The sequence below is a fragment of the Oryctolagus cuniculus genome, chromosome 11 (genome assembly GCF_964237555.1).
Source record: "Oryctolagus cuniculus chromosome 11, mOryCun1.1, whole genome shotgun sequence".
Lineage (NCBI taxonomy): Eukaryota > Metazoa > Chordata > Mammalia > Lagomorpha > Leporidae > Oryctolagus > Oryctolagus cuniculus.
Genome location: NC_091442.1, coordinates 115,164,887 through 115,190,362, shown reverse-complemented (window position 1 = coordinate 115,190,362; position 25,476 = coordinate 115,164,887). Strand labels below are relative to the sequence as shown.

The 25,476-nt window shown below is 42.7% G+C and overlaps 1 protein-coding gene across 6 annotated transcripts in view; it reads left to right on the top strand.

Annotated features, from left to right (window-relative positions):
* DMC1 (DNA meiotic recombinase 1) overlaps positions 1 to 24,395 on the top strand; it is a 43,339-nt gene extending 18,944 nt beyond the window's left edge. For 5 of the 6 annotated variants that reach the window (XM_070051498.1, XM_008257039.4, XM_002711392.5 and 2 more), the window contains 6 exons: positions 6,228 to 6,319; positions 6,681 to 6,754; positions 6,884 to 6,998; positions 7,347 to 7,407; positions 20,493 to 20,609; positions 23,128 to 24,395. In XM_070051498.1, the coding sequence (XP_069907599.1) occupies positions 6,228 to 6,319; positions 6,681 to 6,754; positions 6,884 to 6,998; positions 7,347 to 7,407; positions 20,493 to 20,609; positions 23,128 to 23,197 (529 nt within the window). In that variant the 3' untranslated portion in view covers positions 23,198 to 24,395. The remainder of the gene's footprint in view (positions 1 to 6,227; positions 6,320 to 6,680; positions 6,755 to 6,883; positions 6,999 to 7,346; positions 7,408 to 20,492; positions 20,610 to 23,127) is intronic. The other variant, XM_070051499.1, reaches the window with a different exon arrangement.
* Positions 24,396 to 25,476: the final 1,081 nt, after the last annotated feature.

The following is a 25,476-nucleotide window of genomic DNA, read 5'->3' as shown; positions in this document are numbered from 1 at the left end:
GTTTGCAATGTATCTTTTTTTTATAATCATCCCATAAGCTAACCATGAGAAAAATCAAGAGGAAAACAATCTCTCAAATCACTTTCAATCTCTTAAATCACTTTCTATTTAATAAGTTTTACTTCTTTACATGGGTCTGATGTAAAACTGACATTTCAAACACATGAGAGGAAATTATAACTTACTCATTTTATTATCTTTTCTAAAAAAAGACTTATTTATTTTATTTGAAAGGTAGAGTTACAGAGAGGCAGAGGCAGAAAGAGAGAGAGAAGTCTTCCTTCTGCTGGTACACTCTCCAGATGGCCACAATGTCCAGAGCTGTGCCTATCAGGAGCCAGGAGCTTCTGGGTCTCTCACTGGGGTGCAGGGGCCCGATCACTTGGGCCATCTTCTACTGCTTTCCCAGGCCATAGCAGAGAATTGGATCAGAAGTGGAGCTTTGGGGACTGGAACCGGCACCCATATGGGATGCTGGCACTGCAGGCAGCAGCTTTACTCACTCTACCACAGCACAGGCCTCAAGAAAAAAAAATACTCATTTATTGATTTGAAAGGCAGAGTCACAGAGAGGCAGAGGCAGAGAGAGAGCGAGAAATCTTCCATCCACTGGTTCACTCCCCAAATAGCCTCAACAGCAAGAACTGGGCTGGTTTGAAGCCAGGAGCCAGGAGCTTCTTCTGGGTCTCCCATGTGGGTGCAGGGGCCCAAGGACTTGGGCCATCTTCCACTGCTTTCCCAGGCCACAGCAGAGAGCTGGATCGGAAGTGGAGCAGCTGGAACTTGAACCGGCAGTGGCCCTGCAGGTGGCGGCTTTACCTCCTAAGAATCTCTTCTTAATGATAGGGAAGACCCACACAAGTTTTTAAGGCCATTTACAAGGCTGCATCTCTCCAGACTCATCGCTCACTCACTGTTGCCACTCTAGAAGGAAGGAGATGGGGCCAGCATTGTGGCATAGCAGGTGAAGCCTCCCCTTGGGACACCAGCATCCCATATGGGAGATCTAAAGAAGCTCCTGGCTCTGGCTTTGGCCCGGACCAGCCATGGTCTTTATGGTCATTTGTGGAGTGAACCAATGGATGGAAGATTCTCTCTCTTGGTCTCCTCCTCCTCTGTAACTCTGCCTTTCAAATAAAAAATAAATAAATCTTAAAAAAAAAAAAAAAAAAAAGGAAGGGAGGCTGGTGCCGTGGCTCACTAGGCTAATCCTCCACCTGTGGCACCGGTACCCCGGGTTCTAGTCCTGGTTGGGGTGCCGGGTTCTGTCCCGGTTGCTCCTCTTCCAGGCCAGCTCTCTGCTGTGGCCCAGGAAGGCAGTGGAGGATGGCCCAAGTGCTTGGGCCCTGCACCCCATGGGAGACCAGGAGAAGCACCTGGCTCTTGCTGTAGCGGCCATTTGGGGAGTGAAACAACAGAAGGAACGGAAGGAAGACCTTCCTCTCTGTCTCTCTCACTGTCTACTCTGCCTGCCAAAAAAAAAAAAAGGGGGGGGGGGGGAGATGAGTCTGTTCTAATCTGCTCCCGGTGCCTTTAAGCAGGCTTTGTTATTAAAATTTGAAGACATAATACATCAACAGTTATTTGTTTTCTTTGTTAAGGTGATTTCTTGCATCCCAAACTTTTCCCATATTTTTGTTTTACTGGAGTAAGTACTTAGGTACTTTCAGAAAAGTAATTTAAATAGCAAACTTTGAACCCTCTGAAAATCCCTTTATTTTGTTCTCACTCTTTTTAAAATATATATATATTTAAAATTAAAAAAATATATATATATATATACACACACACACAAGGGCAGCACTGTGACGCAGTGGGTTAAAGCTTTGTTCTGCAGTGCCGGCATCCCATATGGGCGCCAGTTCTAGTCCCGGCTGCTCCTCTTCCAGTCCAGCTCTCTGCTATGGCCTGGGAAAGCAGTAGAAGATGGCTGGAGTCCTTGGGCCGCTGCACCCGCATGGGAGACCCAGAAAAAGTTCCTGGGTCCTGGTTTTAGATCAGCTCGCCCGTGACCTTTGTGGCCTTTTGGGGAGTGAACCAATGGATGGAAGACTTTTTTCTCTGGCTCTACCTTTCTCTGTAACTCTATCTTTCAAATAAATAAAATAAATCTTTAAAATATTCATATATATATATATATATATATATATTTGCATCTCCGTAAAGAGAGAGAAGAGAGACAGAGAAGGAAAGAAGGCGATATCTTCTACTTGTTCGAGAAGAGAGAGAATGAGAGAAGGCAGTATCTTCTACTTGTTCACTCCCCCATTGCCTGCAACAGCCAGGAGCCTTGAACTCCATCTGTGTCACCCTCATGGGTAGTAGGGAATCAAGTACTGCTGCTCCCAAGTGCATTAGCAGGAAGCTGGATGGGAAGCCAAGACCTGATTCGAGGCACTCCCGATATAAGATGTGGGCAAGTGGCAGCCTAACAAATGGTACCACAATACCCATACCTGCTTTCACAAGCTAATCTCAAATGAACTTGAAGGTTAATTTGACTGGTCATAGGGGCATTTTCATGGGATATTTCCATCCTATTGGGTATCTCCTCCTTTTATCCCCATCTTTCTGAGTCACAGAAATCCTTTAAGGCTATCATTTAAAGGCCTGCTTTTTCTGATCTTCTCTGGTTACCTAATTTAGAAAACCTTGTCCTTCTTGACCTACTATAGAATTTTCTGTCTAAACTACTGGTGTAGGAAAACAAAGCAAAACAACCAACCAGAGAACTGTTTTAAGAAGACTGTATTGGGAAATTCCTGACCCAGGAAGTCTCTGAAGGAGACTTCTAACTCAGGGATGGAGGCTGGAACGGGCTTTAGGAAGGGGGCTCTGTTGGAGTTCAGCTAGTTTCAGAAATAGTTGATTAAGGAAGATTCTCAGGGAGGAATTGTTCTTGCAGATTAGCTGTTTGGGCAATTTGGATTTTATCAAGAAAGAGAGGACCAGTTGAGAGTTACAGCATGCAAGAGGAAGTGAGAAGAATGGGAGGGGCAGAGGAACCATGGCAATGGCCACAGAAGGTTCTCATTCTTCTGCTGTCCCCATGTCTGCTGCTGGGTTTTGATACTTTCTTTTCATGTTTCTATTTTGTCTGTAATTATGTTTTAAACTTACCTAGGCCATAGATTGTCTTATATCCTCCAGGATGCTTTGCCTTGATAATTAGTTAATATGGTAATAAATTCTATATGGTTATCAGTCAATAAATGTAGATTAATCTGAACTTCCCTTTAGAATAAACTTGGCTTTATACCCTTGATCGCATGGTATCCAGGCTTTGTAGAAACTGATGTGAAAAACATTTTTCATTGCCTCTTCCAACTCCTGTTTTCCTTGACCTGTCCACCAAAAAAAAAAAAAAAAAATCTAGTGTAAAAAAAACTTTTTAAAAATCAAGTGCTTTTGCTCCTGTACCCACATGGAAGACCAAGAAGAAGCTCCAGGCTCCTGGCTTTGGTCTGGCTCAGCCCTGGCCCTTGCAGCCACTTGGGAAGTGAACCAGCAGATGGAAGACCTCTCTGTCTCTTCCTCTCTATAACTCTGCCTTTCAAATAAATAAGAAATAAATCTTTTAAAAAAAAGTTATTAGGGAATGGCATTGTGGCATAGCATGTAAAACCATATGGGTACCAGTTCGGGTCTTGGCTGCTCCACTTCCTATCCAGCTCCCTACTAAATACACCTGGGAAAGCAGCAGAAGATGGTCCAAGTCCTTGGGACCCTGCACCTACATGGGAGACCCAGAAGAAACTCCTGCCCCTGGTTTCTGTCAGGCCCAGCTCCAGCCATTGCAGCGTTTTGGGGAGTGAACCAGTGGATGGAAGTTCCCTCTCTCTTTCTCTTTCCCTCTCTCTCTGCAATTCTGCCTTTCAAATAAATAAACAAATCTTTAAAAAAAAAATTTGACAGATAGAGTTAGACAGTGAGAGAGAAAGAGAGACAGAGAGAGAGGTCTTCCTTCCATTGGTTCACTCCCCAAATGGCTGCAATGGCCGGAGCTGGGCTGATCCAATCTGAAGCCAGGACCTAGGAACTTCTTCTAGATCTCCCACATAGATGCAGGTGCCCAAGCACCTGAGCCATCTTCTGCTTTCCCAGGCCATAGCAGAGAGCTAAATTGAAAGTGTAGCTGCCAGGACTCGAAATGGCGCTCATATGGGATGCCAGCACTGCAGGGGCCACAATACCGGCCCCTAGAAAGTAAAATTTAAAATAAAGTAAAATTAGAAGAAAGTAAATTTAGAAAGAAATAAAATTAGAAGAAAGTAAAATTTTAAAAAGATGGGCCGGCACCGCGGCTCACTAGGCTAATCCTCCGCCTAGCGGCGCCGGCACACCGGGTTCTAGTCCCGGTTGGGGCGCCGGATTCTGTCCCGGTTGCCTCTCTTCCAGGCCAGCCCTCTGCTGTGGCCAGGGAGTGCAGTGGAGGATGGCCCAAGTGCTTGGGCCCTGCACCCCATGGGAGACCAGGAGAAGCACCTGGCTCCTGCCATCGGATCAGCGCAGTGCGCCGGCCGCAGCACGCCAGCCCCGGTGGCAATTGGAGGGTGAACCAACGGCAAAAAGGAAGACCTTTCTCTCTCTCTCTCTCTCTCCCTGTCCACTCTGCCTGTCAAAAATAAATAAATAAAAAATAAAAAAATTTAAAAAGATGTATTTGTTTTGAAGGCAGAGCTACAAGGAAAGGGAAAGAAAGAGTTCTTTCATCCAGGATGGACTTGGATTGATGCCCCAAGTGGTTGAACAGCCAGGGCTGAGCCAGGCCAAAGCCAGAAGCCTGGAACTCCATCTGGGTCTCCCACATGGGTGTAGGCCCCAAGGTCTTGGACCATCTTCTGCTTTCCCAGGCACATTAGCACGGAGCTGGATCACAAGTGGAGCAGTTGGTACTTGGACCAGCGCCTGTATGGAATGCTAGCTTTGAAGATGGTGGCTTAACTCACTCTACCACAATGACTGCCTCAAAGACAGTAGATTTTAAACGCTATATAAACCAAAATCCTGGGTTGATAAACCCTTCTGGACGCTTGAGGTTACTGTTTTGATGCTTTAGTTCCTGCAGTCGTATTTATCATTTGTTGGCAATACATGATTAATGATATATTAAACTATTTCATACTGAACAGATGAGAAGTGTGAAGAGCGAATTATTTCACTTTAAAATGACTTGAGTTATAACTCAGTGATATATTTCTAGAATAGATCTATTTTTTATAGAACTGAGAACAAAAGAGACTCACACACCTTAGTTTCTAGCTTTTCTCTTGTAACTGACTTGCTGCATAATCTTCGGTCATGTACCTAATCTCTGGCAGTGTCCTCACTTGTAAAACGTTACATAGGCCATACCAACCAGCTTACATGCATTGTAAAATTTGATAATTTAACTTTTTTTGAATTATTTATTAGAGAGAGATCCCATATACTGGTTCACTCCCCAGTTACTGCAGTGAGAGCTGGGAATTCAGTCTGGGCCTACATGGACGGCAGGAGCTTGGCTGCTTGACTCACCATCACTGCCTCCTCCTAGGATCTCCATTAGTAGGAAGTTGGATTCAGGAGCTAGAGCCAGGAATCGAATCCTGGAGAAAGGTTTTGTCTTAACTGCTAGGCTAAATGCCTGCTGATAATTCAATATTTATTTTAAAATTTATTTATTTATTTATTTATTTATTTATTTACTTGGATGTCAGAGTGATAGACAAAACGAGAGAGTTCACTAGTTCATTCCTCAAATGCCCATTACAGCCAAGACTGGGCCAGGCTGACAGGGGCCCAGAACTCCATCCAGGTCTTCTCTCATGGGTGGCAGGAATCCAAGTACTTGGGCTATCAGATGCTGCCTCCCAGGCATGTTAGCAGGAAACTGGATCTGAAGTGGAGATGAAACTAGACCCCAGGCACTCCAACATGTGATGTGAGTGTCCCAAAGGGTGGTTTAACCCAGTGCACCACAATGCCTACCCCAAAATTTAATATTTAAATTCATTACTGCCTCATCATTTCTATGAGTGTTATCATTTCTATGAGAATTTGAGGCATTTATGAAAAATAAAATATAATGTAGACTGTAAGTAATGATTAGCATCCTCTAGAATATCTCTGCAGGTATATTGTTTTACCATTCTTTTAATTTACTTACTTAAGGTAGGATGTTTTGTAGTTGTTGTCTAAGTTGTTCTGCAATTGACTCATTGAATCCTTAATCTTGGCTGCTGCAGTCGTCCGGATCGCCTTCGGGACATTGCTGATCGCTTCAATGTGGACCATGATGCTGTGCTGGACAACGTACTCTATGCACGTGCATATACTAGTAAGAGCCCATGCAGCTGGGTGTGTGGGTTATCATAAGGTTGGAAGCACTGATTTACTAATTGATTATACTAAATATTTTGACACTGTCCTTTTATCTTTTTATTTTAAAATAAAATTAATTCAGTCCACAAATTTTAATAGCTGGTAAGTTCTTGGATATTAAAATACCCTCAAATTATTTCTTATTCATTGTCTGTGAAAGGCAGAGTAGCATTTTTTGATAAATTGTCATATTTAATAAAGTCATAAATCATTAAGAGAATCCTTCCAGGATTCTTTTGCATGGCTCCCAAGGACATAAGTGATCTTAGCCTCTGCTTCTAGCTCTTAGAACATTTTCTCGCTGTATTTCCCACCAGGTGAACATCAGATGGAGCTACTTGATTATGTAGCTGCAAAGTTCCATGAGGAAGCTGGCATCTTCAAGCTATTGGTACAAGCTTCTAAGTATTGCTCACTCACAGAGCTCTTTAGCATATTACTGTTCTGTTGATTCCTATCCAAATTAATTTCTTCCTTCCAATTCCATAAACTTATTTATTTTTACATCAACCCTGTGCAGATCATTGATTCAATAATGGCACTTTTTCGAGTGGATTTCAGTGGTCGTGGGGAGTTGGCTGAAAGGCAGCAAAAATTGGCCCAGATGTTGTCACGACTCCAAAAAATCTCAGAAGGTAGATTTTTAAAATAGAATGGCTCTATCAGAGTAGCATCTGTGACTGTGTTTTAGGTGTGCTTGCAGAGACGTTCAGAGTGTCAGGAGGCAATACTTCTTAAAAAAATAAAATTACCTTTATGGGAATACATATTTTTTACCAAAAAGACTGATCCTAACCTAAATAATAACAATAACTTTAAATAAGTTGACTTATATTATCAGTGAGAAAAACAGGAATGTGATCTTGTTTCTAAAATAAATCTATAGTACGATGTTCTAAATACCAAAATCTACAATGAATGTTTTATATTTGTATTTCCCTTCTCTTAGCTTTTTTTTTTTTTTTTTTTTTTTTTTGATACAGAATACAACGTGGCTGTTTTTGTGACCAATCAAATGACTGCCGATCCGGGAGCGACTATGACGTAAGCCTATTCTGCTTTTGTATTTCACGGTGGTTAATATCAAGATGTTAGAGTGTAAAATAGAAAATAATTTCAGGGAGTAGGCGTTTGGCATAGTGGTTAAGATTCTGCTTGGGACATCCATATCCTGTAAAGCAGTGCCTGGGTTCAAGTCCCAACTCTGCCCCAATTCCAACTTCCTGCTAATGTGGCCCCTGGGAGATAGCTGGTGATGGCTCAAGTGATTGGGTCCCTGCTACCCACATGGCGACCTGGATTAAGTTATTGGATTCTGGCTTGGACCTGACCCAACCCTGGCTGTGTGTGGTCATTTACAGGGTGAACCATAAGATAGGATATTTCTATCTGCCTCTCTGTCTGCCTTTCAAATTAATTAATTAGTTAATTTTTTGAATTAAAAAATTTCAAAATAATTAGCCTTGATGTGTGCACAGATCTATCACACATAATTTTAGTACACATGCATATCACTTCATAATTGCAGATGTGAAGGGGCTTCAAAATTTTATGGAAAAGTTGAGTTAAAAGTTAATGTGGGCCTTTGCCACGGCTCACTAGGCTAATCTTCCGCCTGCAGCGCCAGCACTCTGGGTTCTATTCCCGGTTGGGGCGCCGGATTCTGTCCCGGTTGCTCATCTTCCAGTCCAGCTCTCTGCTGTCACCCAGGAAGGCTGTGGAGGATGGCCCAAGTGCTTGGGCCCTGAACCTGGCTTCGAATCAGCGCAGCATGCCGACTGTGGCGGCCATTTTGGGGGTGAACCAACAGAAGGAAGACCTTTCTCTCTCTCTCTCTCTCTCTCTCTGTCTCTCACTGTCTAACTCAGCCTGTGAAAAAGAAAAAAAAGTTAATGTGTATTTTTGACAAGCTTTTTTGTAACACCCTTTGAACCACTTATTTGTTATCTAGAGTCCATTTTCTCTACCTCTGTAAAAAGTAAATCATTTTCAGCAGTGTTTTGAGCTCTTCTTTAATCTAAAGCTGAAGGATATTGGAGGATAATAAGAAAAGGACGCTAGGGAAATGAAATTATATTCCAAATACATCAATGCCTTCTATTGCACTGATAGGCTGTGAGCCCAAAACAAAAAAAGCAGATTTTCTACAGTGTGAACATGAGGTATCTTTATAAAGGAAGCCCAGTGAGAGGATTCTCCTGTTGGAAGAAACAGAACTTCAGTCCATACTAGGCGTACAGAATTTGTTCAAGTATTTGTGCACATGCCATAACTATTGAAGGCTCTATTTGAAAGACATCAGGGAAGAGAAAGACAAAGAGAGATAAAGTACAATAGTAAAAGAAGAAAATTCAAGGAAACATTTATGGACACTGTCAAAAGTTTTGAGCATTATGGAAGTCAATAAACCAAAAAAAAAAAAAAAAAGCCTGAATTCATAATAATGTTTTTAAAAAGAATTTTTAAACAATTTTTATTTTAAAAGTTTTTTTTTTCCCAATTTGAGAGGTAAACCGAGAAAGCCCCAAGCCACAGTTCCATACCCCAAGTGCCTGCAATGGCCAGGACTGGGCTGGATCAGAACGGGGGCTGGAATTCAATCCAGGTATCTCTTGTGGGCATCAGGGACCCAACAACTCGAAATATCACCTGCTGTCTCCCATTGTCCACATTTGCAGGAAGCTGGGATTGGGAGCTGGAACCAGGAATCAAGCCTAGGCACCTCCAACATGTGTCTGGGCATGCCAATCATTGTGTTAACCAGTAGGCCAAACACCTGCCCCTAGAAAGTTTTTAACCAGAAAAAAAGTTGCAAGAGTAGTGCAATAAATGCCCATATATCCTTCACCCAGGATCATTAATTGCAACAGCTTGCCCCTTTTTTCTTCCCGCATGTATGTATATAAAATCTTTGTGTTCTCTCTTCGTCTCTCCCTCTTTCTCCATACACACACACACACACACACTATGTATATATATATGTATATATTGTAGTGAACCATTTAAGAGGTGTATTTTCTCCTAAACCATTGAAAATTATTTGCAGATATCATAACACTTTATCCCTTACTGCTTCATCGTATCTCGTTTAAGAACAAGAACATTTTCCTGTGAAACCACAGCACAATCACCACATTCAGGAAGTTCAGTATCAGCATAACAGTGCTGCCTAACACGAGAGTCTCCAGCTTTCCTGACAATGTGATTTTATGGTGTTGAGTTTTTTATTTTGCTTTGTTTTCAAATTAGTATCAGTTACAGATTGTGCATTATATGTAGTTATCATCTCTCTCTATTCTCCTTGCATCAGAAGAGCTCCTCAACCTTTGTTAGACTTTCATGGCATTGACATTTTTGAAGAACAGACCAAATGTTTTGCAATGTCTCTCAATTTGATTTTTCCTCCTCATTATTTAAAATGTTAAACATTTTTGGCAGGAAACCTACATAAGTGATATTATGGTCTTCTCAATCTGTCATCTCAGGAGGCACATGATGGTAGTTTGTTCCATTATTAGTGTTGTTAAGTTTGATCATGTGATGAAATGGTATTCACAGAATTTCTGCATTGTCAAAGAGAATTACAAAATTTTCTTTTGTAATTAAATAAATGATTTGTGGGGCAATATTTTGAGACTGTGCAAATATCTTGTTCTGTAATACCTTTCATTCATTTATTTTAACATCCATTAAATATTCTTGGATACATAATTTATTAAATTATATCATCCTGATGTTTGCAATACAGAGTGATAATACATTGAAACCTAGGCATCCAGATAGTGGCAGATAAAATGAGTCACTGACATATATAATTAAGAGATATTTGGTATGCTGCTATAAATTATATAAATTATAATAAAATATCTCTCTTTATTTAAGCATTTTCTAAACTTAACCCTAATAGTATTGCTGCATCTTCTGCAGTATTATATATCTCTCACATTTCAAAACACTTTTATGAGTATTTCCTACTTTATTGGAAGAAATTTCAATGGTATTAAGTTAAAAAGATTGAGGAGGGGAAAATCAGTCATTTATTTATTCAACAAATATTTATTGAAAATATACTATGTCAAGATTCTGGGAATTCACTAGCAAATGAAAGAGACAAAAATATTGCCTTCCATTAAAAAAAATGATGTCCGTTTGGTTCAAAATTGTAAAATCTTGGTAAGTCACACATATGGTCTGGAGTATACTCCTTGAGCAAGGAAGGCCATCCTCATTTTGTGGGGTATCTTTCATATACAGGACATAAAGCACCACAAAGAGAATAATTTTAAACTGAAGAGAAATGGAAGATTTTTAAGGTGCAATTTAAAGAGAAAAAAATGACTCATTGGCTCAGAGGGAGGAAGTGGGTTGCATTCAAATAAAAGAATGCTGTTCTTCAGGTGTAGGGAGGGAACATTGAAGAGGTGAAAACTGTCACTCTAGAGTTGGAAGGCAGAAGACATCGGTAGCAATTAGGTCAAATAGGGGTTCTTTTTCTTATATTTGTAGAAAGTTTCCAAAAGAGTAAAACCGTTTTGACTAACCCCCATAAGACAATGGAAGGAGAACTAGAGAGACGTCAGAAAGCAAATAAGAAAGCAAATAATCGAAGAGAGCACTGGAACAGGGAGGAGATGCATACCGAAGTGAGCTAGGGGAGGAAGCGGAGGGAACAAAGGCTGCTGTGTTCACTGGGCGAATCCGCCTCACAACATTATCTCTTCCACCTGGCTGAGTCGTAAGGAAACAAGGTTCACTATAATTAGGACATTCTGAGGGATATTAAATGATAACAATACAAATTAAATACATGTCTTCTTGTAAAACACAAAAATTGCCACATCCAGATGAAAAAAAATCAGGACAGTTTTAAACTAAAGGATTTCAAATGCTATTAGAGAACCTCCCATAAAGAAAATATCTTTGTTTCTCAGTGTGGAGTAACTCCAAGCTGCAGCTCGCCTGGGGCCTGTCAGAGAAATATCACTATAATTGGTATGAGTCCCCAAGTGCACTGACGATAATTGAGGCTTATATCCCATGCATTCTACTTGATGGCACATCGTATTAAAAAGAAACAAAATTATAGAGGCAAGGAGTTGCCATATGATACAGCAGAGCCCTAGACTCTAGATGAGACTTACAGATAGGGAGTTTAGAACTGGAATGATCTAGGCCCACAGATAAAAATCAAAGCATCAGCTTTTCAAGCACTACACTAGGGCAAATAATAAGAAAAGCGACAAATAAGATTGTGATAGTGCCCTCTATATCATTTGTGTATTTGTTTTCCTAAAAAAAAAAAAGTCTTCAGGGGGCCGGCGCTGTGGTGTAGTAGGCTAAGCCTCTGATCGTGGCACTGGCATCACATGTGGGCACCAGTTCGTGTCCCGGCTGCTCCTCTTCCATCCACCTCTCTGCTTGTGGCCTGGGAATGCAGCGGAAGATGTCCCAAGTACTTGGACCCCTGACCTCCCATGGGGACCCTGGGAGAAAGCTCCTGGCTCTGGGCTTCAGATTGATTCTGCTTCGGCCATTGTGGTGGCCATTTGGGGAGTGAACCAGCAAATGAAGACCTTTCTCTATTGTCTTTCCCTCTGTATCTGTTAACTACATTTCAAATAAATAGATAAAATCTTAAAAAGTCTTCTTAGACCACTTGCAGTCTTATAAATGTGCAATCAGTTGGTTTTTTAAGGATGTCACTGACTTGACATCACTAGCATAAATTAGAGGTAATACGGTTCGAGAAGAAACACAGAACCAGAGTCACTAATGCGGTGACCTTATGCAAGTCTTTTAAACTGTTTGACCTTCATATTCTTCCCCTCCAAAACTGAGAGCTTTTACTTCTTACTTAACATGCATCAGGTACTTTCTTTTTTTTTTTAAGATTTTATTTATTTATTTGAGAGGTAGAGTTACAGATAGTGAGAGGGAGAGACAGAGAGAAAGGTCTTATGTCCATTGGTTCACTCCCCAAATGGCCACAACGGCTGGAGCTGCGCCGATCCGAAGCCAGGAGCCAGGAGCTTCTTCCCGGTCTCCCATGTGGGTGCAGCGGCCCAGGGACTTGGGCCATCTTCTACTGCTTTCCCAGGTCACAGCAGAGAGCTGGATGGGAAGAAGAGAAGCAGGGACTAGAACCGGTGCTCATATGGGATGCCGGTGCCACAGGCAGAGGATTAACCTACTGCACCACGGCGTTGGCCCGCACCAGGTACTTTCATGTATCATCTCATACACTTCTCATGTGATCTGCTGCAACTCAGCCTCCTGGAGCCTCCTTGTGCTTTTTATGAAACAAATCTCAGATGTGGCTGCACCCCACCCCACAAAAAGCTCAGAATTCCATTTTCAAAATGTTGAAAAAAGTATAGTTTTTTTTTTTTTTTTGCATATTTTGGGAGCAGACATAAAGTGTTACTTAGCAAAACTTATTAAACATAACTTTTTTAAAAGATTAATTTTTTTTGAAAGTCAGAGTTAAAGAGAAGCTGAGGGAGAAAGATCTTCCATCTGCTGGTACACTCCCTAAATGGCCGCAACGGCCAGCACTGGGCCAGTCCAAAGCCTGGAGCCAGGAGCTTCATCTGGGTTTCAAATGTGGGTAGCAGGGGCCCAAGCACTAGGGTTGTCTTCTGCTTTTCCCATGCAATTAACATGGTGTTGAATTGGAAACAGAGTAACCAGGACTTGAACTGGTGGCCATATGGGATGCCAGCATTGTGGGTGGCAGCTTTACCCATTTCAACACAACACTGGCCCCAATATCATTTTTTTGAAAAGCATTCCAGGCTGGTGCTGAGGTCCAGGAGGATGAGCCTCTGTGTGCAATGCTGACATCCCATATTGGAGCACTGGTTTGTATCCCAGCTGCTCTGCTTCTGATTTAGATCCCTGATAATATGCCTGGGAAGGCAGCAGAAATCGGCCTAAGTACTTGGGCCCTGAGACCTGGATGGACAGCCATTTGGGGAATGATTCAGCAAATGGAAGCGCTCTCTCTTCCTCTCCCTCTGTCATTCTGCCTTTCAAATAAATAAAATACATCTTAAAAAAAAAAATTCTTCTCTTTCCCTAAAATTCTTACATTTGACAGTTCTCTTTGTTCCCCATCTTGCTCTCATCTCAAAAGCTCCTCCTCACTGTTGGACAGGTTCAATCAGCTTCTCTTTCCTCAATGGGTCCTTCCTTAGAAATTCCATCCGTACCCCTTACAAGTGGAAGCATCAGGAGTATCTGTTGTCCTTCAAGTTTGCCCTTGCCCAGGCCCCTAAGGCACCACACTGCAACCAGTGTTTGAAGCAGGGGTTATGATTATTCCTAAACTGTAACAGTGGAAGAAGAGGCTCAGCGAACTTAGTGCTTGCCCACAACGCAACTTACAACTGAGGGAGTCAGGATTTGAACCCAGGCATCTTTGACTTCAAAGCTGACGTTCTGTGAGTCTCACCATGCTCTCTTCCCATCCATCCCATAACTATGTTTCATCAGCACATCATCCTAAGTGGAAGTAGACAGCCCAGGCTGTTCTGGGTCTCAGCTTCAACAATGTGCCGTATGCTGTTCAACCAGAGGGAGAGAAATGAAATAACCTTTCTCTGTCCTTTTTTATGCCAAAATCCACCCACCACTCTTCCTCCTCCTCTCTGTACTCCTCGGTCTCCTGAGAAAAGGAGGAAGGAAGAGAAGAAAATGTGAAAGAAGGGAAAATAAGAGAATAGGCTAAAGGAGGCTTGTGGGTGGTTTGATGATGCTGTTTTAACTTGGTCAGAAATAGAAGTAAATTAAAGGCCTCTAAAGCGCTGTGGAATGTGACTGCACCTTCTTGTACTTTACCCCAAGACTTGGTTATAGCTGCTGGAAGTTGGGAAGTTCAAGTAAACTTCGAAAGGGCAACTGTTTGAACAGAATCATTTAGTTTAGTGATAACAGTTATCATTTATTGGGGATCTTTTATGTGCCAAGGTTACTGTAAGGGTAGAGCTATGTACATAAATGACTAGATGTGGTTCCTGGCATATAGTAGACTCCCAAAGAGCTATATTAAAAGCATCTTGAATCCTCACATCAGGCCTAAAAGGTAAGGTCTTTTTGTTTCCACTTTGCAGTGAAAGAAACTGAGGTTCAGAAATGTAAGTGTCTAATCCAAGGAAATGTAGGTAATAAGCCTTTGAGTCAGGATTAGGAAAGCAGAGGAATAATAATAATTGTAGCCCTGGGATAATGCCTTAGGTAAATTATTTCATTTTATTCTCACAATTATCCTACCAGACAAGCACAGTTACTGTCGTCCATCTACAATGAACAAACAGAAACTTGGGACGTTCAAACAATTTTCCTGACATCACACAGCTGACAAGCCAGAATTTGAACCCAAGTCTAATTCCAGAGCTCACACACCATACAGTGTATCAGAGCTGTTTCTGCTTGGGGAAAGCCTGGCATGCTGTCATCCAAAAGGCTTTGCAGGGGTGTGCCCATTACACTAGTGACTTGACCACAGCTCAGGACCCTCAGCCTGCAGGCAAAGATTTGATTTGGTCAGCCTTTTGAGAACCAGTCCATCTCTCAGAGGCAGACTCACATGAATGAAACTCACAAGACTGAAAAACCAGAGGATCAGTCTATTGAAAATGAAAAATAGAGCTACATGTGAGGTCCATGTGACCAGTGCATTCCCTCACTGTATATAGGCCTCTGTATAAATCCAAATTTTAATCCATAATTATTTACTAAATATGGAATCCATGCAAAGAGAAATAATTAGATGACTTAAAAGAATGTTGGCCATATAGTAAAGACTCTAAATCTTAGTTGTGGTTATTATTAGTAGTAATACTTGCATACACCAGAGGGAGGTCATGAGTCTCGTAAACTTACTTTCAATGAAAAAGAATTTTTTTTTAAATCTTTTGTTATTTATTTGAAAGAGTTACAGAGGGAGAGGGAGAGACAGAGAGAAAGGTCTTCCATCTGGTTTACTCCCTAGATGATCACAACAGCCAGCACTGGGCCAGGCCAAAGCCAGACAGGGACCCAGACACTTGGGCATCTTCTGCTGCTTTTTCCAGGCCATTATCAGGGAGCTGGCTCAGAAGTGGAGTATCTGGGACATGAGCTGGTGCCCATATAGGATACTGGCATCACGAATGGTAGCTTTATCCACTCTGCCACAATGCCAGCCCCACACAAAAAATATTTTATATGGGTGCATTTATGCATCTTTCCAGGGAAAAGTCTGTATCTTTAGTTAAAGTATCAAAGTGTTAGAGCTCTACAAGAAATGTTAAAAGCCATAACATACACTCAATATTATACAGAATCCTGGATACCTTGATGAAGCAAACAAAATTGGTTTGATATTATTTCAGAACTAAAGCTATTATGCTATGTTGCAGAATAGGTTATACTTAATCTATTTTGATTAATATAGCCTCTTAGTTTATGAGTCAGTTTTGAGGATTTTTTATCCACATAATATCTTTTTTTATAAAGATTTATTTATTTATTTGAAAGTCAGAGTTACAGAGAGGGGAGAGGCAGAGAGAGAGAGAGAGAGAGAGAGAGAGGTCTTCCATCTGATGGTTCACTCCCCAACTGGCTATGACAGCCAGAGCTGCACCGATCTGAAGCCAGGAGCCAGGAGCTTCTTCCCAGTCTCCCACGTGGGTGCAAGGGGGCCCAAAGACTTGGGCCATATTCTACTGTTTTCCCAGGCCATAGCAGAGAGTTGGATCGGAAGTGGAGCAGCCGGGACTAGAACCAGCGCCCATATGGGATGCCGGCGCTTCAGGCTAGGGCATTAAGCCACTGCACCACAGTGCCAGCCTCATAATATCTTTTCTTAAAAGCTTTATAGGGCTGGCGCTGTGGTGTAGTGGGTAAAGCTGCCACCTGCAGTGCCGGCATCCCACATGAGCACCAGTTCAAGTCCTGGCTGATCCACTTCAAATCCAGCTCTCTGTTATGGCCTGGGAAAGCAGTAGAAGATGATTTAAGTATTTGGGCCCCTGTACCTGCATGAGAGAACCAGACTGGAGGAGGCTCCTGGCTCCTGGCTTCAGATGGGCACAGCTCCAGCCGTTGCGGTCAACTGGGGAGTAAACCAGCAGATGGAAGACCTCTCTCTCTGTCTCTCCTACTCTCTCTGTGTAATGCTGACTTTCAAGTAAAATAAATACATCTTTTTTTAAGAAAAAAAAAAGCTTTATGTATTTATTTGAGAGGCAGAGTGACAGAGACAGAAACAGAAAAAGAGAGAGTGCGAGCGAGCTTCCATCCACTAGTTCATTTCCCAAATGGCTACAACAAACAGGTCTGGACCAGGAAGAAACCAGGAAAGGGAAACTGCATCCGGGTCTTCCACGTGGGTGGCAGGGGCCCAAGCACTGGACTCAACATCCGCTGCCTTTCCAGGTGTAGTAGCAGGAAGCTGGCTGGGAGGCAGAGCAGCCGGGACTCAAACCAGCACTCAGATACGGGATACGAGCTTCGTAAGCGGCAGCTTACCCTGCTATGCCAGCATGCTGCCACCATGTCTCTTCTATAAGTTTCTAAGCAAATCCTGCAATCCTTTTTGCAAATCCAGTAATTTATTTCCCCTTAGTTCATTCAAAGGATATCCTTTCGGGGATGACATTGTTAACATTCAGTTCTTCAACTAGGGTAATCAATGGCACACAGTGGCACCTGTTCTCCTTTGTCCGTAGGGTGTTACCTTGGTAACAGCTAACAACAGTGCACTAAAAATCATAGCTTCAGCTTCCCACTCTTCCCTAGGTTATCTATAAAGGAAGGAAGAATATTTCAATTCAAGGGAGTCTGTCTCTTTTTAAATTTGCCTTTCTGTCAGAACAGCCTTCAAAAGTCCCTTGAATTATAACTTTTTAAAGGATGTGTCACAAATCTGTGTCCAGGAGGACCTAGATCAGGGACATCCAAAGTTTGCTTCTCTGTATTCATCCTATGGAAGACCTACTATGTTATAGCACTTTTCTAGGCACCAGAGTTACAGGATGAACAGGGATTTAGCATATAATAAGGGAGTGAAACCCATGAATTAAAAATAAAATGGCGCATGCTTTAATAGAGGAATATGCACCATGGCAGGATCAGGGGATGGAACAAAGGGTCCCAAGGGAGGTGTCTCCTGAAGGACGAGGAGCTGTGGAAGAACACGTGCTAGGGAAAGGGCTTTCGTTTCAAAGGGACCTCTTGTGCAAAGGCTTTGAGGAGACGGCTTCCCGAAATATGAAGGGTTTCAGAGGGAAGGAGGAAGATACCTGCAGACGAGTGTGCAGGCGGAGATAGACAGAGGAGGACGTAGGGGAGCGTCTTCCTGAGAACCCTTGTTTTCTGTATGAAGCAGCAGGCAATGTCATCCGAGGTGAGGAGACAAGGATGGAAGAGAAGACTCAAAGATACCACAGACGTTTTGTGAAAGGGAAAATGGAGCTAACCATGCACACCGAGTAGTAGAGATCCGCTGTGAGAAGCAGTTACAGAGCTCTGATGTCTCTCTGCCCATTAAGTTAAACTGACCATCCTTTCTTATCTCCTCTTTTTAAAAAATTATTTATTTGAAAGGCAATGAAAGAAAGGAGAGAGAGAGAGAGAGAGAGATCTGTCTGCTAACTCACTTCCCAGATGACTGCAACACAGCCAGGGCTGGGCCAGTCTGAAGCTGGGAGCCAGGAACTCCATCTGGATCTCTAGTGGGTGGCAGGAACCCAAGTACTAGGGCCGTTACCTGCTGCCTCCCAGGCACATTAGCAGGAAGCTGGCTTGGCAGCACAGAGTAGCCAAGACTCAAAACCGGCACTCTGATATGGGCTGCGGGGTGTAGCAAGCAATGGCTTAACTTTGCTGCACCACAATGGCCACCCCTTCTTTATCTCCTCGATTGAAATTTCCAACTCGTCCAATCTTATTTTTACATAATTTCTGTAAAAGCGTTATCTTTCTGCAGCCCAATAGTCTCCTTGGAATTTTTGTCGCTTCATATTTTAATTTCAAAAGCCATTTTTGAGCACCCACGGCATAACTGGTTGCTACAGAGCAAAACACAATGTAGCCTGCTCTTAAGGAGCTTATTGATAGGGCATAGGAGATGGATCGAGAAAGAATATAATAATGAAGTAAATTATAGTTCTTTTGTATTTATTTATTTATTTGAAAGTCAGAGTTACACAGAGAGAGGAGACGCAGAGAGAGAGAGAGAGGTCTTCCATCCGCTGGTTCACTCCCCAAAAGGCCTCAATGGCCGGAGCTGTGCCAATCCGAAGCCAGGAGCCAGGAGCTTCTTCTGGGTCTCCCACACGGGTGCAGGGGCCCAAGGACTTGGGCCATCTTCTGCTTTCCCAGGCCATAGCAGAGAGCTGGATCAGAAATGGAGCAGCCAGATCTCGAACCGGTGTCCATATGGGATGCCAATGCTTCAGGCCAGGGCGTTAACCTGCTGTGCCACAGCGCTGGCCCCTTAGCCATTTCATCCAACTGAGATGACTTGAGATGACTTTATTGCTTTACTGCCCCTTCATCTGCCTGGTGTAGCAAACCAACCTTCCAACTTCCTTACTACTGTTAGTCTTAACCGCTTGACTGCTACTGCTTTGATAGCGATTCACTACAAAATAATTGTATGTTCTTCTTCCTCTGTGGACCTGATAAATCTTAGCCTATCCCATCCAACCTAGGGATCTTCTAGTCCTAACCTCTGAACCATTGAATCTAGCAGCAGTTTATCTCAGCAAACCCTTTACCAGAGACCGTCTAACTTCATCAGCCCCCAGCCGTGTATTTAACCTCATACCTGTCAGCCACGTATTCAGACACCAAGCCGCAAGCTTAGAGTGCCAGAACCTGAGCACTTTGATGGAGCAGGCACAGGCTGAATTGACTCTGTAACTACAGTGTCTCAGAGATAAAGCCATAATGCTGAGTACAGCTTATTTTGATCGAGTGTAGCCTTTTATTGATGACTTCTGAGCCCAGGTTGTTTTCTGCACCAGCTCAAATGATCAAGTTGCTTTTGTTCTTCATTCTGTTAATGTGGTTTATTACATTTATGATTTATGTTGAACCACCCTTGCATTCCTGGGATAAATCCTTCATGGTCATGGCGTATAGTCCTTTTAATATGCATCTGGATTCAATTTACTGCCTTACCACCATAATTTTTTGAATCCACATAAGACACTGTATGAGCTAATCTTTTCAATATCTAAATTAGAATAGACTTTGCCTATCCATAACAAAGATAGTTCCAAGATTGTTCTCACTGCAGATTTATAACCAGCACAACATCGAAGGATTCCAATATACAGTTAATGAACAAGAAAGAAATTCTTAATCTGTCCCATTTCATGGAGAAAGTTGGGTATTTCTTACTCATTAGTCTAGAATAGTGTCTGGTATGTAAATATTTTTGATAAATGAATGAATTAATTCAGTGTTTACATTTTGTAAAAAAACAAAATTTGCTGAAGTTTAAGAATTAGTCTAGGCCTGTGCTTTTTTTTTTTTTGACAGGCAGAGTGGACAGTGAGAGAGAGAGACAGAGAGAGAAAGGTCTTCCTTTGCCGTTGGTTCACCCTCCAATGGCCGCCGCTGCAGCCGGCGCACCGCGCTGATCCGATGGCAGGAGCCAGGATCCAGGTGCTTTTTCCTGGTCTCCCATGGGGTGCAGGGCCCAAGCACCTGGGCCATCCTCCACTGCACTCCCTGGCCATAGCAGAGAGCTGGCCTGGAAGAGGGGCAACCGGGACAGAATCCGGCGCCCCGACCGGGACTAGAACCCGGTGTGCCGGCGCCGCAAGGTGGAGGATTAGCCTATTGAGCCACGGCGCGGGCCGCCTGTGCTTTTTCAATACTAACTTATTATAAAAAAAAAAAAGTCAAACAAAACATGGACTATTTGCATAAGAATCACAGAAGCCTGAACTAGGTGGTCATGGGGTGTATAGCAGTTCCAGACAACATCCTACTCCATGTTAGATGAGCAGGCTTGTTTGGAATATGCATCTACTCATCTCCTGTCACCTCCACAGAAAGCCTGCATTGTGATAGCAGACGTGGCTGTGTGTAGCCAATGTCATGGAACCTGAAGATGTGTTTCATTAATTCAGCTTTCAGGCAGATCCCAAAAAACCCATCGGGGGACACATTCTGGCTCATGCTTCAACAACAAGAATAAGCCTGCGAAAGGGAAGAGGAGAGCTGAGAATTGCCAAGATTTATGACAGGTAAATATTTTCCTTTTCTTCCTCAGATTCTTGTACATATGGTATTAAACAATTGTCTCTTGAGAGTCTATGATTATTCTACTGGAAGATGCTACCTGTTTGAATTCCTCTCCCAATTTTTTCAATTGATTGAGAAGTCCCTACTATGTGCTAGGTACTAGGGATTCAGGAATTCTGTTAACACATAGACATGGTCCCCGACCTTTGAAGGCACCCAGTGCAGCTAGATAAGGAAACATCAATTCCAACTAGAGTCCTAAGTACAAATGTTGTACAGAAGAGCAACATTTGGGAATTTAGTCTCCTTTCTTTTCACTTGGTTAACTCCATTTGCTTTTCAGATGACAGTTGATTTTTTAATATTTTTTCTAATTGACATAAAAAGTGTAGATATTTATATGTCATGTATGCCAGAATTAGCTTTATGTGTCTTCTCCACTAAAACTTCAGTTTTCCCTATCTCTACCTAAAAATGCTCTTAAACATTTCCCAGAAAGTGAGACAGATGTAAGGATGGCCATCAGACCCAGAGAGACCTTGACTTTGGTCTCACACTCTAGGCCTAAATACACACACACACACACACACACACATGGATGTATATATACACACACATATAGATGTGTATATATATGTATATAACTACTGATTAGGAAGTATAAATTTAGTAAATTTGTACAGAGAAACCTACTGTACATCAGCTGTTACAGGTTCTTGAGATAAAGCAGTGAATAAAACAAAAAGACAAGTCCCTGCCCCCACAGAGCTTACATTCATCCCATTGATGATTTTTTTAAAGATTTTTTATTTGAAAGAATAATGGGGTGGGGGAAGATCTTCCATCCGATGGTTCACTCCCCAAATGGCCGCAATGGTCAGAGCTGGACCAGGCTGAAGCCAGGAGCTTCGTCCAGGTCTTCCACATGGGTGGCAGGGCTCAAGCACTTAGGCCATCTTCAGCTGCTTCCCCAGGCACATTAGCAAGGACCTGGATCAACAGTGGAGAGGCCAGGACTCAAACAGACGCCCATATAAGATGCTGGTGCTGCAGCAGCAGCTTTACCTACTATGCCACAACACCGGCCCTGATAATGATTTTTTAAAAAGATTTATTTATTTATTTGTAAGGCAGAGTTACAGAGAGAAGGAGAGAGAGAGACCTTCCATCCACTCATTCACTCCCTAAATGGCCACAATGGCAGGGGCTGTGCCAGGCAAAGCCAGGAGCCTGGAACTCCATCCAGGTCTCCCACGTGGGTGGCAGGGCCCAAGTAGTTGGACCATCTTCTTCTGCTTTACCAGGAGCATTAGCAGGGAGCTGAATCAGAAGTGAAGCAGCCAGTACTCAAACTGGAGCTCGTATGGGATGGTGGTATCACATTATTTTTATAATTTTTCTATTTATTTTTATTTACTAGAGAGAGAGAGAGAGAGAGAGAGAGAGAGAGATCTTTCATCTGCTAGTTTGCTTCCCAAATACCTGTAACAGCTAGGTCTGGGCCAGGCTGAAGCCAGGAGCCTGTAACTCAGTTCAGGTCTCCCATGTGGGCGGCGGGGCCCAGGGCTTGAGCCATCAATGCTGCCTCTCAGGCTGTGCATTAGCAGAGGTGGGACTTCAGCTCAGGCACTCTCGTACTGCATGTGAGTGTCCCAGAATGCATCTTAACCACTAGGACATAGGTCTGTCCCATTGATAATTTGTATACTGTATGTCATCCTCTCTAGACCTTAGCTCCACATCAGAGTTCAGCTCCTGGGTTAGAGCCCAGCCCCAGTCCTGATTCCAGCTTCCTGCTGATGCATACCTTAACAGGCAGAAAGTGATGGCCCAAGTGGTTGGGTTCCTTGCACCTGCACAGGAGAAGGATCGAGCACCAGCTCCCAGCTTCAGCCTGCTCCAGCCATGGCTATTGTGAGCTAGTGTATGGGAGATCTCTGCCTGTCTGTCTGCCTCTCTCTCTCTCTCCCTTTCAAAAATAATTAAAAAAAAAAAAAAAAAAAACAGGGGCCAGAGTTGTGATGTAGCAAGTACAGCTGCTGCCTGCAATGCTGGCATCCCATATGGGTGCCCCGCTTCTGATCCAGCTCCCTGCTAATGGCCTGGGAAAGCAGCAGAGGGTGGCTCAAGTGCTTGGGCCCTGCACCCACATGGGAGACCCGGAAGAAGCCCCTGACTCCTGGCTTCAGTCTGGCCCAGCCTGTCTCTTCTTCCCTCTGTGTATCTGACCTTCAGATAAATAAATAAATCTTAGAGAGAAAGAAAGAAAGAAACAAAGACTGCTGTGAAATCAGAGAAGCCCCCAAGGATCTGCGAGGTGACGCCTGAGACCACACTGAAGAACACCCGGTTACCCCTTTTGCCTATTTCCAAGCTTGGGATAGAGTCCACATTTAGCTGTACCAGCTCTGAGATGTCCCTGGAGACTCAGACTGATGGGAGCATGATGCCTGTGACATGATTATAGTATTTATAGAAATAGCGCTTTTTATAAACTTCTGTTCCCTTGTATTTTGTTAGCCCTGAGATGCCTGAAAATGAAGCCACCTTCGCAATAACTGCTGGAGGAATTGGGGATGCCAAGGAGTAGGTGGTGAATTGATGCAGATTGCCTCTCAGTGCTCATTAGGAGCTCAAGAGACGGGAAGGCAGTCTTGAATTCCAGATCTTGAAATAAGAGTTTGTTTTCTTCACTTCTTTTTAAAGGAAAGTCAGCAAGAGAGGTTTAAATCTTAAATTAATCTTAAAAGTTCCTGATTTATAACTATACATTGCATGTATATATATATTCTGAATTATATATGACATCTAAAATATATACACTTGAATATATATACATGAATATATATATATACCCATACACAAATTTAAAACTAGTTGAGAAAGAGATACCTGCTGCCTTCACTTACGCTTTTCAAATTAAGCCACGAAGCAGATGGACAGTCTAAAAACTCAGCAGTGCCCCATGCTCCTGCAGACGTTCCCGGGAACACTGCTGGGGGTACAGCACCACTAACGTGGAGAGCCGGTGCCTTCCGCAGGAGGGACGTTTCAGGGAGGAGTGCTCATGGGACACACACCAAAAACTCTCTTCTTATTTACAATATCTAGCTGTAAATCAGCTTGATAGCAATAGATAAGAAATATTAAATTAAACCAAATTTTAAATGATTTGGCTTTTTGACAAGTTGAAATTACTTTTTTTAAAATGTAATTTTTTATTTTTTAAAGATTTTGTATTTATTTGAAAGGCAGAGTTACAGAGAGGCAGAGGCAGAGAGAGAGAGAGAGAGAGAGAGAGAGAGAAATGTCTTCCATCAGTTGGTTCACTCCCCAAATGGCCACAACAGCAGAAGCTGGGCTGATCCAAAGCCAGGAGCCTGGAGCTTCTTCCAGGTCTCCCATGGGAGTGCAGGGGCCCAAGGCCTGGGGCCACCCTCCACTGCTTTCCCAGGCCATAGCAGAGAGCTGGATTGGAAGTGGAGCAGCCGGGTCTCAAACCGACATCCCATATGATTTGGGTGGTGGCTTTACCCGCTGAGCCATAGCACCGGCCCCCAAAAATGTATTTTTGGTACACACATATTCTCTTGGAAAATAAAGAGAATCTAGTTACAAAATTTTTAGGCTACAAAGCATGATTTTTATGTTTTAGATACAGAATTCAAGCTATTTTTTAAAATAGTAAAGTTGATTTAAATGTAAAATTTCTAAGTAGTGATTTTAGAAATGTGTAAAAGAATATTGTTTTTCTGATTGTTAAAAATAAAATCTGTATTCAAAATGTATGTATGATGAAATTATTTAGAAATTAAAATACTAATGATGTTTACAATGATAATCTTACAGACATCGAAAAGATTTAATGTTTTCTGTTGTATCAACTTAAATGAAAATCCGAGCATTGGAAGTCCCATTTGTAACAGAAGGTGTTTGGCTGCTGCTAAATGCTAAATGATGAAGAGGAGGAGCGGGAAGGAAGGTGTGGCTCCTGCCCTCAAGGAGGTGCACAGTTAAAAGACTAACAAACAGTTATAAAGATAAGACAGCAAACGATGACGTAGTTGACTAGTAGTGTGGTCCTGGGTTGACCCTTAAGAAAAAGTAGAAATCTAAAATTGGCAGAGACAGCAGGTGCAAAGGTGCAGAAGCTGGGGTTTGGAAACACAGAGGAGACCAACTTGACAAGCAGAAGTGTTCACAATGCACAGTACTGGGAAATAAGCTTTTCCCCTTCTTTTTCCCTTTTTTTAAACCACAGAAGCTGTTTCTCTGAATAAATAGAGATAAAGTTATCTAGGAACAGATATTTCTATATTCTGCAAAATCACTTAGATGGCTTCTTTGGGTGTGCAAATATAAAAGCATAGGTTTCCTAAGGAAGGGAAAGACATTGTTACTTGATACCTTGTACATTTTTTTATCTTATATATATTCTGATGTCTTGAAATCTTAAATCTTAATTTGGGACTAGCCAACTCAGAGACTGCAAAGCCAGCCAGGAGCATACCTTTGACATGCAAACTAACCAGTCCACAGTCACATCCTGTATCTGGTCCATACACCTCAGGGGGCAGTATTCCTCCTTAATCATTCTATGACCTAATTCCAGGCAACCAGGACCACCCCTGTAATTTAGAGCCCGCGGAGACATTCAAACTGGCCCATCCTAACCTGGTTACTCTGCCCTGCCTTGCCTTGCCTGGCTTTTCCCTCCAAACCTTAACAAAAGCCATGGTCCGTGCTCTCCCCTTGCCCCAGTCTTCTGCCTCGCGACCCCCTTGGTGTTTTCCCTGGGGACCCTCCGTGGCATGTGGTGGCTCCTTCTCTAGGCCCTGTGGTGGAATGAACTTTGTCCTGGGAGCCTCT